Source organism: Myxine glutinosa, chromosome 9 (assembly GCF_964187855.1).
Source record: "Myxine glutinosa chromosome 9, kmMyxGlut1.1, whole genome shotgun sequence".
Lineage (NCBI taxonomy): Eukaryota > Metazoa > Chordata > Myxini > Myxiniformes > Myxinidae > Myxine > Myxine glutinosa.
Genome location: NC_136269.1, coordinates 123,925,489 through 123,941,313, shown reverse-complemented (window position 1 = coordinate 123,941,313; position 15,825 = coordinate 123,925,489). Strand labels below are relative to the sequence as shown.

The following is a 15,825-nucleotide window of genomic DNA, read 5'->3' as shown; positions in this document are numbered from 1 at the left end:
ACACTTTAGAATTACACTTTAGAATTACACTTTAGAATTACACTTTAGAATTACACTTTAGAATTACACTTTAGAATTACACTTAAGAATTACACTTTAGAATTACACTTTAGAATTACACTTTAGAATTACACTTTAGAATTACACTTTAGAATTACACTTTAGAATTACACTTTAGAATTACACTTCAGAATTACACTTTAGAATTACACTTTAGAATTACAATTTAGAATTACACTTTAGAATTACACTTTAGAATTACACTTTAGAATTACACTTAAGAATTACACTTTAGAATTACAATTTAGAATTACACTTTAGAATTACCCTTTATAATTACCCTTTAGAATTACACTTTAGAATTACACTTAAGAATTACACTTAAAAGAATTACACTTAAGAATTACAATTTAGAATTACACTTTAGAATTACACTTTAGAATTACACTTTTGAATTACACTTTAGAAATACACTTAAGAATTACACTTTAGAATTACACTTTAGAATTACACTTTAGAATTACACTTTAGAATTACCCTTTAGAATTACACTTTAGAATTACACTTAAGAATTACACTTAAAAGAATTACACTTCAGAATTACACTTAAGAATTGCACTTTATAATTACCCTTTAAAATTACACTTCAGAATTACACTTAAGAATTACACTTTATAATTACCCTTTAAAATTACACTTTAGAATTACACTTTAGAATTACACTTTAGAATTACACTTTAGAATTACACTTCAGAATTACACTTAAGAATTGCACTTTATAATTACCCTTTAAAATTACACTTCAGAATTACACTTAAGAATTACACTTTATAATTACCCTTTAAAATTACACTTTAGAATTACACTTTAGAATTACACTTTAGAATTACACTTTAGAATTACACTTTAGAATTACACTTTATAATTACACTTTAGAATTACCCTTTGAATTACACTTTAGAATTACCCGTTAGAATTACCCTTTGGAATTACCCTTCAGAATTACACTTTATAATTACACTTTAGAATTACACTTTAGAATTACACTTTAGAATTACACGTTAGAATTACACTTTAGAATTACCCGTTAGAATTACCCTTTAGAATTAACCTTTAGAATTACCCTTTAGAATTACACTTTAGAATTACCCTTTAGAATTACCCTTTGGAATTACCCTTCAGAATTACACTTTATAATTACACTTTAGAATTACACTTTAGAATTAACCTTTAGAATTACCCTTTAGAATTACCCTTTAGAATTACCCTTTAGAATTACCCTTTGGAATTACCCTTCAGAATTACACTTTATAATTATACTTTAGAATTACACTTTAGAATTACACTTTAGAATTACACTTTAGAATTACACGTTAGAATTACACTTTAGAATTACACTTTAGAATTACACGTTAGAATTACACTTTAGAATTACACGTTAGAATTGCACTTTAGAATTACACTTTAGAATTACACGTTAGAATTACACTTTCGAATTACACTTTATAATTACACTTTAGAATTACCCTTTAGAATTAACCTTTAGAATTACCCTTTAGAATTACCCTTTAGAATTACCCTTTAGAATTACCCTTTGGAATTACCCTTCAGAATTACACTTTATAATTACACTTTAGAATTACACTTTAGAATTACACTTTAGAATTACACTTTAGAATTACACTTTAGAATTACACGTTAGAATTACACTTTAGAATTACACTTTAGAATTACACGTTAGAATTACACTTTAGAATTACACGTTAGAATTGCACTTTAGAATTACACTTTAGAATTACACGTTAGAATTACACTTTCGAATTACACTTTAGAATTACACTTTCGAATTACACTTTAGAATTACACTTTAGAATTACACTTTAGAATTACACTTTAGAATTACACTTTATAATTACCCTTTAAAATTACACTTTAGAATTACACTTTAGAATTACACTTTATAATTACACTTTAGAATTACAATTTAGAATTACAATCTAGAATTACACTTTAGAATTACACTTTAGAATTACACTTTCGAATTACACTTTAGAATTACACTTTAGAATTACACTTTAGAATTACACTTTAGAATTACACTTTAGAATTACACTTTATAATTACACTTTCGAATTACACTTTCGAATTACACTTTAGAATTACACGTTAGAATTACACTTTCGAATTACACTTTAGAATTACACTTTAGAATTACACTTTAGAATTACACTTTAGAATTACACTTTAGAATTACACTTTAGAATTACACTTTATAATTACCCTTTAAAATTACACTTTAGAATTACACTTTAGAATTACACTTTATAATTACACTTTAGAATTACAATTTAGAATTACAATCTAGAATTACACTTTAGAATTACACTTTAGAATTACATTTTCGAATTACACTTTAGAATTACACTTTAGAATTACACTTTAGAATTACACTTTAGAATTACACTTTATAATTACCCTTTAAAATTACACTTTAGAATTACACTTTAGAATTACACTTTATAATTACACTTTAGAATTACAATTTAGAATTACAATCTAGAATTACACTTTAGAATTACACTTTAGAATTACACTTTCGAATTACACTTTAGAATTACACTTTAGAATTACACGTTAGAATTACACTTTAGAATTACACTTTAGAATTACAATTTAGAATTACAATTTAGAATTACACTTTAGAATTACACGTTAGAATTACACTTTAGAATTACACTTTATAATTACACTTTAGAATTACAATTTAGAATTACAATCTAGAATTACACTTTCGAATTACACTTTAGAATTACACTTTCGAATTACACTTTAGAATTACACTTTAGAATTACACGTTAGAATTACACTTTCGAATTACACTTTAGAATTACACTTTCGAATTACACTTTAGAATTACACTTTAGAATTACACTTTAGAATTACACTTTAGAATTACACTTTATAATTACCCTTTAAAATTACACTTTAGAATTACACTTTAGAATTACACTTTATAATTACACTTTAGAATTACAATTTAGAATTACAATCTCGAATTACACTTTAGAATTACACTTTAGAATTACACTTTAGAATTACACTTTAGAATTACACTTTAGAATTACCCTTTAAAATTACACTTTAGAATTACACTTTAGAATTACACTTTATAATTACACTTTAGAATTACAATTTAGAATTACAATCTAGAATTACACTTTAGAATTACACTTTAGAATTACACTTTAGAATTACACTTTAGAATTACACTTTATAATTACCCTTTAAAATTACACTTTAGAATTACACTTTAGAATGACACTTTATAATTACACTTTATAATTACACTTTATAATTACACTTTAGAATTACCCTTTAAAATTACACTTTAGAATTACACTTTAGAATTACACTTTATAATTACACTTTAGAATTACACTTTAGAATTACACATTAGAATTACACTTTAGAATTACACATTAGAATTACACTTTAGAATTACACTTTATAATTACCCTTTAAAATTACACTTTAGAATTACACTTTAGATTTACACTTTATAATTACACTTTAGAATTACAATTTAGAATTACAATCGAGAATTACACTTTAGAATGACACTTTATAATTACACTTTATAATTACCCTTTAAAATTACACTTTAGAATTACACTTTAGAATGACACTTTATAATTACACTTTATAATTACACTTTATAATTACACTTTAGAATTACCCTTTAAAATTACACTTTATAATTACACTTTATAATTACACTTTATAATTACACTTTAGAATTACCCTTTAAAATTACACTTTAGAATTACACTTTAGAATTACACTTTATAATTACACTTTAGAATTACACTTTAGAATTACACATTAGAATTACACTTTAGAATTACACATTAGAATTACACTTTAGAATTACACTTTATAATTACCCTTTAAAATTACACTTTAGAATTACACTTTAGAATTACACTTTATAATTACACTTTAGAATTACAATTTAGAATTACAATCTAGAATTACACTTTAGAATGACACTTTATAATTACACTTTATAATTACACTTTATAATTACACTTTATAATTACCCTTTAGAATTACACTTTAGAATTACACTTTAGAATTACCCTTTAGAATTACACTTTAGAATTACACATTAGAATTACACTTTAGAATTACACATTAGAATTACACTTTAGAATTACACTTTAGAACTTTGGAATTCACTTCAGAATTACACTTTAGAATTACACTTTTGAATTACACTTAAAAGAATTACACCTAAGAATTACACTTTGGAATTACACTTTAGAAAAACACTTTAGAATTACACTTTAGAATTACACATTAGAATTACACTTTAGAATTACACTTTTGAATTACACTTAAAAGAATTACACCTAAGAATTACACTTTGGAATTACACTTTAGAATTACACGTTAGAATTACTTTAGAATTACACTTTGGAATTACACTTTGGAATTACACTTTAGAATTACACTTTAGAACCCCATATTATTACCCTTTAGAACCCCATATAATTACCCTTTAGAACTAGGGCTGTCAACCGAGCCGAGACCGGGACGAAATCCCGGCGGTTTCGGCTTTCGAGACGGTCTCGGGACGGTCCCGAGATAAATTGATTAACGCAATTTCTCGGTAAAAAAATCCCGGTTAAAATTCCAACTTCTTGCAGATATTTTCCATAATAGAGGCATTTATTGAGCCTTGCTTTCATTACTCTGCTTCTGCACAAGCATCATTTTTCGCAAGTGCAGCTGAACTGACACAAACGATGATAGATAAAGTAAACTCACTGTTCCAGGATTTTCCCCTTGTCAACAAACAATGCACTGCAAACGAATCCGAATTCCGAATCCGGATCTTCACCAACATCTAATCATGTCGTCCTTGTCACACACGCTACATCTCCACAAAATTTCGTCCGAATCCGTCCACAACTTTTTGAGATATTGTGTTCACAAACAAACGGACAAACAGACAGGAGTGAAAACATAACCTCCATCCACCTTTGGTGGCGGAGGTAACGAAATCAGGATGAAGGTCACAATGAAAATCCGCCGCGTCGCTGCTTTATTTAAACCGTTGAATCCTTCCGCTGTATCACTCCGCCTCGCTCCGCTTTACGCTGCGGTCACGTGTCCGTCCTTGGAGACGAGTTACGGAATGTGGTTGCTATGGTCTTTTGCACATTAATATCGAGGGACTCGCTCGAGGCCCCGTGATTGGAGGGACGATGTTTATTTAGATTAAAAACACGTTTATAACGGATTATTCTACACACAATGTATTAATACAAGTACAATACATTATGTAGTTTTATGAAATGAGTTTTTGATGAACGTTTATGTTTTAATTGCAACGCTAAATCTATAAATTGTAAGAATCCCTCGGGGTTTGGTGTGACGGTTTGAATGTGAAAGTATTTTGGTTATCTTATCTCCACTTTAGACCTGATAAGTTGATTACGTTTACTTTAGTCACAGAGTCAAAATAAGGATGGGGGGGGGGGTGATCACTACACCGCCTGCTTTATAATTTACTAGCAGAAGTACCCGGCAATGCCGGGCGGGGGAGGGGAGGGGAACGGGGGGGGGGGGGGGGGGGGGGGAGCGAGCCCCTTGGCGATCACAACTCACAAAACGATAATGAAACTCCAACCGGGACTCGAATATGCCTGGGCAGAAACATTTTCTCCCTCTCTCTGACATTCCGAGCAAGAAATTACACGACAATACAAACTGTAATGAGATAACCCGGTCCCATCGGTGGCCGATCATCTGCATGTAGGCGGTGTATTTTATTTCATCCCGGTAAATGGAAGCTAAGTCGGAATTTAAGTACTCAACATCAGAAATGAATTTTTTTCATTGTTGTTTATATATTGTAATGAAATTCCATTATTTTTGAAGCCTTATTATTTATTTATTTATTTATTTATTTTGTTTTTTTACTTTGCCGGGAACCGAGCCGATCCGAGATCCCGTTATGAAAATTGAAAATTTATCGAGACGGTTCCGAGACGGGATTTTGAATCTAGCTAACAGCACTATTTAGAACCCCATATAATTACCCTTTACAACCCTCTAGAATTATCGTTTAAAACCCTCAAGAATTGCCCTTTAGAACCATTTCGATTTACCCTTCAGAATTACCTTTTTGAACCATCGAGAATTACCCTTTACAATTCTCTGGAATTACCCTTTAGAACCCCATATAATTTCCCTTTAGAACGCTCTGGATTTATCCTTTAGAATTAGCATTTAGAACCCCTTAGAATTACCCTTTGTAATTACCCTTTATAATTAGCCTTTAGAATTACACTTAAAAGAATTACACTTAAGAATTACAATTTAGAATTACACTTTAGAATTAGCCTTGAGAACCCCTGAGAATTACCCTTTAGAATTAGCCTTTAGAATTACACTTTAGAATTACACTTAAGAATTACACTTAAAAGAATTACACTGAAGAATTACAATTTAGAATTACACTTAAGAATTACACGTCAGAATTACAATTTAGAATTACACTTTAGAATTACACTTAAAAGAATTACACTTTAGAATTACACTTTGGAATTACACTTCAGAAAAACACTTTGGAATTACACTTTAGAATTACACTTTAGAATTACACATTAGAATTACACTTTAGAATTACACTTTAGAATTACACTTAAAAGAATTACACCTAAGAATTACACTTTGGAATTACACTTTAGAAAAACACTTTGGAATTACATTTCAGAATTACACTTTAGAATTACCCTTTAGAATTAGCCTTTAGAATTACACTTTAGAATTACACTTAAGAATTACACTTAAAAGAATTACACCTAAGAATTACACTTTGGAATTACACTTTGGAATTACCCTTTAGAATTACACGTTAGAATTACACTTTAGAATTACATTTTAGAATTACCCTTTAGAATTACACTTTAGAATTACACTTTAGAATTAAACTTTAGAATTACACTTTAGAATTACACTTTCGAATTACACTTTCGAATTACACTTTATAATTACCCTTTAAAATTACACTTTATAATTACACTTTAGAATTACACTTTATAATTACACATTAGAATTACACTTTAGAATTACCCTTTAGAATTACACTTTAAAATTACACTTTAGAATTACACTTTAGAATTACACTTTAGAATTACCCTTTAGAATTACACTTTAGAATTACACTTTAGAATTACACATTAGAATTACAATTTAGAATTACACTTTATAATTTCACTTTAGAATTACACATTAGAATTACAATTTAGAATTACACTTTAGAATTACACTTTAGAATTACACTTTAGAATTACACTTTAGAATTACACTTTAGAATTACCCTTTAGAATTACACTTTAGAATTACACATTAGAATTACACTTTAGAATTACACTTTAGAATTACACTTTTGAATTACACTTTAGAATTACACTTTAGAATTACCCTTTTGAATTACACTTAAAAGAATGACACCTAAGAATTACACTTTGGAATTACACTTTAGAAAAACACTAGAATTACACTTTAGAATTACATGTTAGAATTACACTTTAGAATTACACTTTAGAATTACACTTTAGAATTACACTTTAGAATTACACTTTTGAATTACACTTAAAAGAATTACACCTAAGAATTACACTTTGGAATTACACTTTCGAAAAACACTAGAATTACACTTTAGAATTACACTTTTGAATTACACTTAAGAATTACACTTTTGAATTACACTTAAAAGAATGACACCTAAGAATTACACTTTGGAATTACACTTTAGAAAAACAGTAGAATTACACTTTAGAATTACACTTTAGAATTACACTTTAGAATTACACTTTAGAATTACACTTTTGAATTACACTTAAAATAATGACACCTAAGAATTACACTTTGGAATTACACTTTAGAAAAACACTAGAATTACACTTTAGAATTACATGTTAGAATTACACTTTAGAATTACACTTTAGAATTACACTTTAGAATTACACTTTAGAATTACACATTAGAATTACATGTTAGAATTACACTTTAGAATTACACTTTAGAATTACACTTTAGAATTACACTTTAGAATTACACTTTAGAATTACATGTTAGAATTACACTTTAGAATTACACTTTAGAATTACACTTTAGAATTACACTTTTGAATTACACTTAAAAGAATTACACCTAAGAATTACACTTTGGAATTACACTTTAGAAAAACACTAGAATTACACTTTAGAATTACACATTAGAATTACACTTTAGAATTACACTTTAGAATTACACTTTAGAATTACACTTTAGAATTACACTTTATAATTACCCTTTAGAATTACACTTTAGAATTACACATTAGAATTACAATTTAGAATTACACTTTAGAATTACACATTAGAATTACAATTTAGAATTACACTTTAGAATTACACTTTTGAATTACACTTAAAAGAATTACACCTCAGAATTACACTTTGGAATTACACTTTAGAAAAACACTTTAGAATTACACTTTAGAATTACACTTTTGAATTACACTTAAAAGAATTACACCTAAGAATTACACTTTGGAATTACACTTTGGAATTACACTTTAGAATTACACATTAGAATTACACTTTCGAATTACACTTTAGAACCCCATATTATTACTCTTTAGAACCCCATATAATTACCCTTTAGAATCCCATATAATTACCCTTTACACCCCTCTAGAATTATCGTTTAAAACCCTCAAGAATTGCCCTTTAGAACCCTTTCGATTTACCCTTCAGATTTACCTTTTTGAACCATCGAGAATTGCCCTTTACAATTCTCTGGAATTACCCTTTAGAACCCCATATAATTCCCCTTTAGAATGCTCTGGATTTATCCTTTAGAATTAGCCTTTAGATCCCCTTAGAATTACCATTTAGAACCCACTAGAATTACCCTTTAGCATTAGCCTTTGGAATCCTTCAGAATTAGTCTTTAGAACCTCTTAGAATTAGCCTTTGGAACCCTCTAGAATTAACTTTTAGAACCACATATAATTATACTTTAGAACCCCATATATTTACCCTTTAGAATTAGCCTTTAGAACCCCTTAGAATTACCCTTTAGAATTAGCCTTTAGAACCCCCTTAGAATTACCCTTTAGAATTAGCCTTTAGAACCCCTTAGAATTACCCTTTAGAATTACCCTTTAGAACCTCTTAGAATTACCCTTTAGAATTAGCCTTTAGAACCCCCCAGAATTAGCCTTTAGAATTAGCCTTTAGAACCCCTTAGAATTAGCCTTTAGAACCCCTTCGAATTACCCTTTAGAATTAGCCTTTAGAACCCATTAGAATTACCCTTTAGAATTAGCCTTGAGAACCCCTTAGAATTACCCTTTAGAATTGGCCTTTAGAACCCCTTAGAATTACCCTTTAGAACCCCTTAGAATTAAATGTTAGAATTAGCCTTTAGAACCCCTTAGAATTACCCTTTATAACCCCTTAGAATTAACCATTAGAACCCTCTAAAATTACCCTTTATAACCCCATATAATTACCCTTTAGAACCCCATTTAAATACCCTTTAGAACCCTCTCGGATTATCCTTTAAAATTACCCTTAAGAACGCTCTAGAATTACCCTTTAGAACCCCATTTATTTACCCCCTTAGAATTAGCCTTTAGAACCTGTAGAATTAGCCTTTAGAACCCCATATAATTAACCGTTAGAACCCTCTAAAATTACCCTTTAGAACCCCATATAATTACCCTTTAGAACCCCATATAATTACCCTTTACAACCCTCTAGAATTGCCCTTAAGAACCATTTCGATTTACCCTTTAGAATTACCTTTTTGAACTATCAAGAATTACCCTTTACAATCCTCTTGGAATACCCTTTAGAACCCTCTAGATTTACCATTTACAATTAGCCTTTATAACCCTCTCGAATTACCCTTCAGAATTAGCCTTTAGAACCCTCTGGAATTACACTTTAGAACCCTGTATAATTTCCCTTTAGAACCCTCTGGATTTACCCTTTAGAATTAGCCTTTAGAACCCCTTAGAATTACCATTTAGAACCCACTAGAATTACCCTTTTGAATCCCTTAGAATTAGCCTTTAGAACCCTGTAGAACCACATTTAATTACACTTTAGAACCCTCTAGAATTAGCCTTTAGAACCCCTTAGAATTAAACGTTGGAACCCTCTAAAATTACCCTTTAGAACCCCATATAATTGTTTATGACGTGAAATGAAATGAAATACTTGTTTATGACGCAATATTTGTCACTGTTTGTGTCAGTTTCCTGAGTAAAGTGTTCTTTGAAAACGTTACATTTTTCTTATGCGTTGCACTGACCTCGGAATGGCACTTTTTCTACATGCAGAACAATTCTTCAGAAAAGCCAGAGAAAGCCTCAGTGGTAAGAATTTAGTGCAGCGACTTGTCAAGCAATGCAATGACCTCGTGTCAGATATTGACGTTCCCAAATGTCATGATGTCAAAAACCGCCTGTTCGACGAGATTCTTCACTGTCCGCTTGTATATTTTTGCAAGAGGACAAGCACACAGCCGTAAAACGCAACGTAAAGTTACAACCGGAGAGCATAGCAGCAAAAGTATGGCAATGCGAGCGCTTGTCAAGAAATTGAAATAGGATATATGCAGTGCTGTGTATTAACGGCACTGGATATATGTATATGCACGTACACATTTGATATATATATCTATTTTATCTAAATATATCACCAAGGTTATAATGTTTAATGGTGGATTTCTTCAAGAATAACAAATAAACAATGCACCTCTGAGTCTGTTTACTTTTTTTATTGCTGATTATGGTGCGAGTCAAGTTATAACAACATTTGTGAACCCAAGCTAATGAATAAAATAATAGACATTGTACTTTCGTAGCATTATGGGAATATTGTATGTTACGTTTCCAGATAATAGATGAAAACTAGTATACAAGCTCCATTTTATCAAATTACAATTTCATGCCAAGAGAAATAAAATTTATCAGTATGCTGTATGCAGCGGACAATAAATCGTGTGCCGCGACAGGCAAACAATTCGTGTGAATAAATGACGCCGCTTGCAGATTTTATTATTCCAATAACAAACAACACGTCACTTTAACTTGAATTAGTTGTTCCTCATTAAATCTGCGACCAAACAGTAATAACATCGATTCCCTCGTCACAGAACTACAGGATTGCCACAGCTGACATACATCTCGCAGTGCCAGCGCGCGAAGTTAGGTATGCAACATGGCGCCAGTATTTCAGTTGGTCAGACTCTCAATATACACGGCACTGGAATTAGCCTTTCGAACCCCTTAGAATTAGTCTCTAGAACTCTCGAAAATTACCCTTTAGAACCACATATAATTACCCTTTTGAACCCTCTAAAATTACCCTTTAGAACCCCATATAATTACCCTTTAGAACGCTCTAGGATTACCCTTCAGAATTACCCTTTAGAACTCTTTAGAATTAAACACGGTGGATGAGAAAGGTTGTTCTTCATTTTTTACGGGCGTCCACTTTTGAGGGTGGACAGACATACCAAATATTGAAGTGGCTTCACCGCTTAAAAATAATTTGGAATTAATAAATTGCTACAGACAAAACCGACATCATCCCAACGGGACGTCAACACGGGACGAACATAAAACATGTGCACTGGGTTATTATCCAGCACTTATATATAATGCCCGCCCTTGTTGTACAACAGCGGAAGGGCTCTAAAGGCCGGTATACAAATAAATAAATTAAAATTACCGATGTAATGCCCCTGTAGGATAGCTATAGCTACCCTTCATGAAGGACACCGTGGGATCTTTAACATCTCCCCACTAATACCGTCAGATGGGACGCCCAGTTTAACATCCATAGGAGGGATGGTACACATTGATAAATCACCCCCTTCCTGCGAAACACTGGGATGATAGTTTGTAGCTGGGCCAAGATTTGAACTCAGGCAAGATTGCCCAAAGGTGAGTGCGCGTACTGTTATGCGCTTCCTCGATGCACCGATGCAAGTGCACCAGTTACCCGGAGGGTGGCACAGTAGAAAAGATTTTCGGACAATAATATGTCCTGTCTGTTGCTATACAGGTGAAACCAACGTACGGCATGAGACAGAATGAGATTTTAAAAGTAACATATATTAATCCCGCCTATCTACCTTTATAACTGTTATTAATACTGATTAAAAGAAACACACAATAATTTAAAATCCCGAGATTATAAAGCATACATCACAGATATCAATGCTGCTATGAGTTAACTCAAGACTTTCAAGGGTGGTAACCTATCTCAGGTAACCAGTTCCTTAATTAAATTAAACTTCAGCAGGTTGCAAATGATTGAGGGGTCGGTTGTTCACACGTTCAAACGGTCTTGTCCAGCAGGTGTGTACAGATCGAAATCCGGCCGTGCCAGTCTCGTTGCAAATTCTCATGGTGAACTTGGTATCACCGAAGGAAACAGATGAATCCGAGTCCACAGATCAAACTGAATCACTTTGAATTCGGAAACTGCCTGCTGTTAAGAACCAAAAATGCATACCAGCAGCTGAAGTGAGGAGAGAGAGGAGAGAGAGAGAGAGAGAGAGAGAGAGAGAGAGAGAGAGAGTGAGAGAGAGAGAGAGGGAGAGAGAGAGAGGGAGGGGGAGAGAGGGAGGGGGAGAGAGAAAGAGAGAGGGAGAGAGAGATAGAGGGAGAGAGAGGGAGGGGGAGAGAGAGAGGGAGGGGGAGAGAGAAAGAGAGAGGGAGAGAGAGACAGAGAGAGAGAGAGAGAGAGGGAGAGAGAGAGAGGGAGAAAGAGAGAGGGAGACAGAGAGAGAGAGAGAGAGAGAGAGAGAGACAATGAAATGAACAGGCGGCTTACTGTCTCGATGCACCAGAGAGGTGATGGCTGCTTGGATGTCGTCTCCGAGACACCAGCAAGGCAGCATTCATCGGGTATCCAGCCAGTAGATAAAAATGACCAGCTCATCACAGGTCGAAGCTGGTTCTTCAGTCAGGGCTTTGGATGCATGGAAACAGTCCCGATTCGCATGCAGCAGTCTCAATTCCCTCGTTACTGGATGCTGGTTTAAAAATGAAATGTGCCTCAGCACGCAGCAGTTCCTTCTGGTTTCACATCTCACCCTCTCCTGAAGCTGCCAGGCGAGCTGCCCACCATTTATTATCCCAGCTCCAAGATCAGTCTGGGATCCGGCGTCAAACGAGTCCAGATGTTTTCATTCCAAGATCCATTGCAGAGGTCTGTGGCCATGGTTCAATTTGGTGCGCCCAACAGAATTTTAAACATGATTTACTTTACTCGGTACAGGTGACTGAACTTGTACCTGTATGAACTTGTATGCATTTGCATGGCCTCCTCTTTCATCCAGAGGAAGGTCTCGGGCTATGTTTGGATAAAAAAAAATTGACCAGATAATTGGCCAGATATATAATAAAACCAGATAATTGGCCTTCAGGCCTCAATAGGATCTTGTGCTTATACACTGCCTGCGTTTTTTTCTTGGGAGCGATTGAGTAATATGTATTGTGAAGATCGTATGTTAAGGTTGTCATGATTTGTTGTCAACAACACAAATTTAATCATGTCAGTGTTTACATGTGCACCTGTTATTAAAAAGATTGCTTTACACAGGCTTATTAAAACACTTCTGTGTTCAGGCATCAAGTGAATATGTTACTTACACAGCCTGGGTTTTTCCCGGGAGCGATCGAGTGTGAAGAGAATGACAGAGATCTGTAATCTGGTGGTGAAAGAAGGCCGCATTCCAGTGATTTGGGAACTGAGTACCCTCGTCCCTCGATACAAGGGGAAAGGTGACCCTCTGGAGTGTGGCTCGCACCGAGCGATAAAGTTGTTGGAGCATGGAATGAAGGTATAGGAAAGGGTGGTGGAGAGGAGGTTAAGGAAGAAAGTGAAGATCGACGAAATGCAGTTTGGATTTATGCCAGCAAGAGCACAACAGATGCGCTTTTTATTGTGAGGCACTTGCAGGAGAAGTACATGGAGAAGAGAAAGAAGCTGTTTCTTGGGTTTGTTGATCTGGAGAAAGCATTCGATAGGGTTCCACGTGAAGTATTGACATGGGCATTGAGGAAGTTAGGAGTGGAGGAATGGTTGATCAGAGTAGTGATGGCAATGTACAAAAGAGCGCGCACAGCTGTAAGGACGAAGGACGGGAACAGTGGTGAGTTTGAGGTGAAGGTGGGAGTGCATCAGGGGGTCGGTACTAAGTCCACTACTATTTGTAGCTGTGATGGAGGTGCTGGCTCAGAATGTAAAGGAGGGTTTACCGTGAGAGTTGTTGTATGCAGATGATCTGGTGTTGATTGCGGAAAGTATGGATGGACTGAAGGAAAAGATGAACAAGTGGAAGGAATGTATGGAGACAAAAGGTCTGAAGGTGAATATCGGAAAGACGAAGGTGATGGCAAGTGGTAAAGCATGTGATGAGGTGGAAAGAACTGGGAAGTGGCCATGTGCTGTGTGCAGGAAGGGTGTCGGAGTGAACTACATTCAATGTGCAATGTGCGCTGAGTGGGTTCATCAAAATTGTAGTGATCTGAGAGGGTCATTAACCAGTGTGGCAGCTACATTCAAATGTAAGGTGTGCACAGAGGGAGTTGCAGATGGAGGAAATGTTGAGTTGGATCTTGGAGACGGCGTGAGGCTGGAAGGTGTGAAACCATTTTGCTACCTCGGAGACATGCTGAATGGAGAAGGTGGATCAGACTCGGCAACGGTTGCTCGAGTGAGTTGTGCATGGAAGAAGTTTCGGGAACTGAGTGGCGTGCTGATGAGGAGGGGAGTGTCGTTGAAGCTGAAGGGAAAGGTGTATGCTGCATGTGTGAGAAGTGTTATGATTTATGGGAGCGAGACATGGGTAATGAACGTAGAGTAGCAACGAAGGCTGGAAAGGGTGGAAATGCGAATGGTTCGATGGATGTGCGGAGTATCGTTGAGAGAGAGGAAGACAAATGATGAATTGCGAAAGATAATGGGAATATTGCCTGTGATTGATGCTGTGAAGAGGAACAGGTTGAGATGGTTTGGTCATGTGTTGAGGAAGGATGAAAGTGACTGGTTGAGAAGAGTGATGGAAATGAATGTAGAAGGAAGTGGAGGACGGGGAAGACCGAGAAAGACTTGGCTGAAGATGGTGGAAGAAGAAATGCGGGCAAGGGGGTTAACAAGGAGAGATGCAGAAAATAGGGCAAAATGGAGAAGATTGTCATAGGGACCGCAACGCTAACCCCCGCTCTAGCAGGGAAAATGGCCTTAAAATGCATGTTGTTGTTGTTGTTGATCGAGTAATATGTTTGGTGAAGATCATATGTTGAGGTCATATGTATGCAAGCTATTAACGGAATCTGTTCATTCCCCAATTTGTCATGCAGGAGATATTTAAATACACATTTCATTGAATATAGCTGGACAACACCAGGTACTTCAGCTAGTAATAAATACTTCTAAAGAATTCTAAAGAGTCATCGATGGAGGGGTGGACTGTTTCCATTTCGTATCATCATTTTTCTCCAAATAAATCGATTTTGATCATTTTAGCCAAAAATTCATGATATCCTTGTGAAGGAGTGCTTGTACTTACTGGTATACTTTATAGGAGAACACGCCCTTTTTTCCACTCATGTCTGGGATATGCAGAGTCTTCAATTTTTGAGACAGGACGGAAACCCCAGTGTCTTTAGCTGAGCAGTCAAAAAAAAAAGAAAAAAAGACACACACAGGCAATGAATTACATTTTTTTTATTGTTAC

General features: G+C 34.0%; 1 protein-coding gene across 1 annotated transcript in view; it reads right to left on the bottom strand.

Moving 5' to 3' along the window:
* LOC137434981 (bactericidal permeability-increasing protein-like) overlaps positions 1–15,825 on the bottom strand; it is a 97,994-nt gene that overhangs the window by 43,189 nt on the left and 38,980 nt on the right. The window contains exon 2 of the mRNA XM_068128275.2: positions 15,658–15,757. Within this exon, the coding sequence (XP_067984376.2) occupies positions 15,658–15,757 (100 nt within the window). The remainder of the gene's footprint in view (positions 1–15,657; positions 15,758–15,825) is intronic.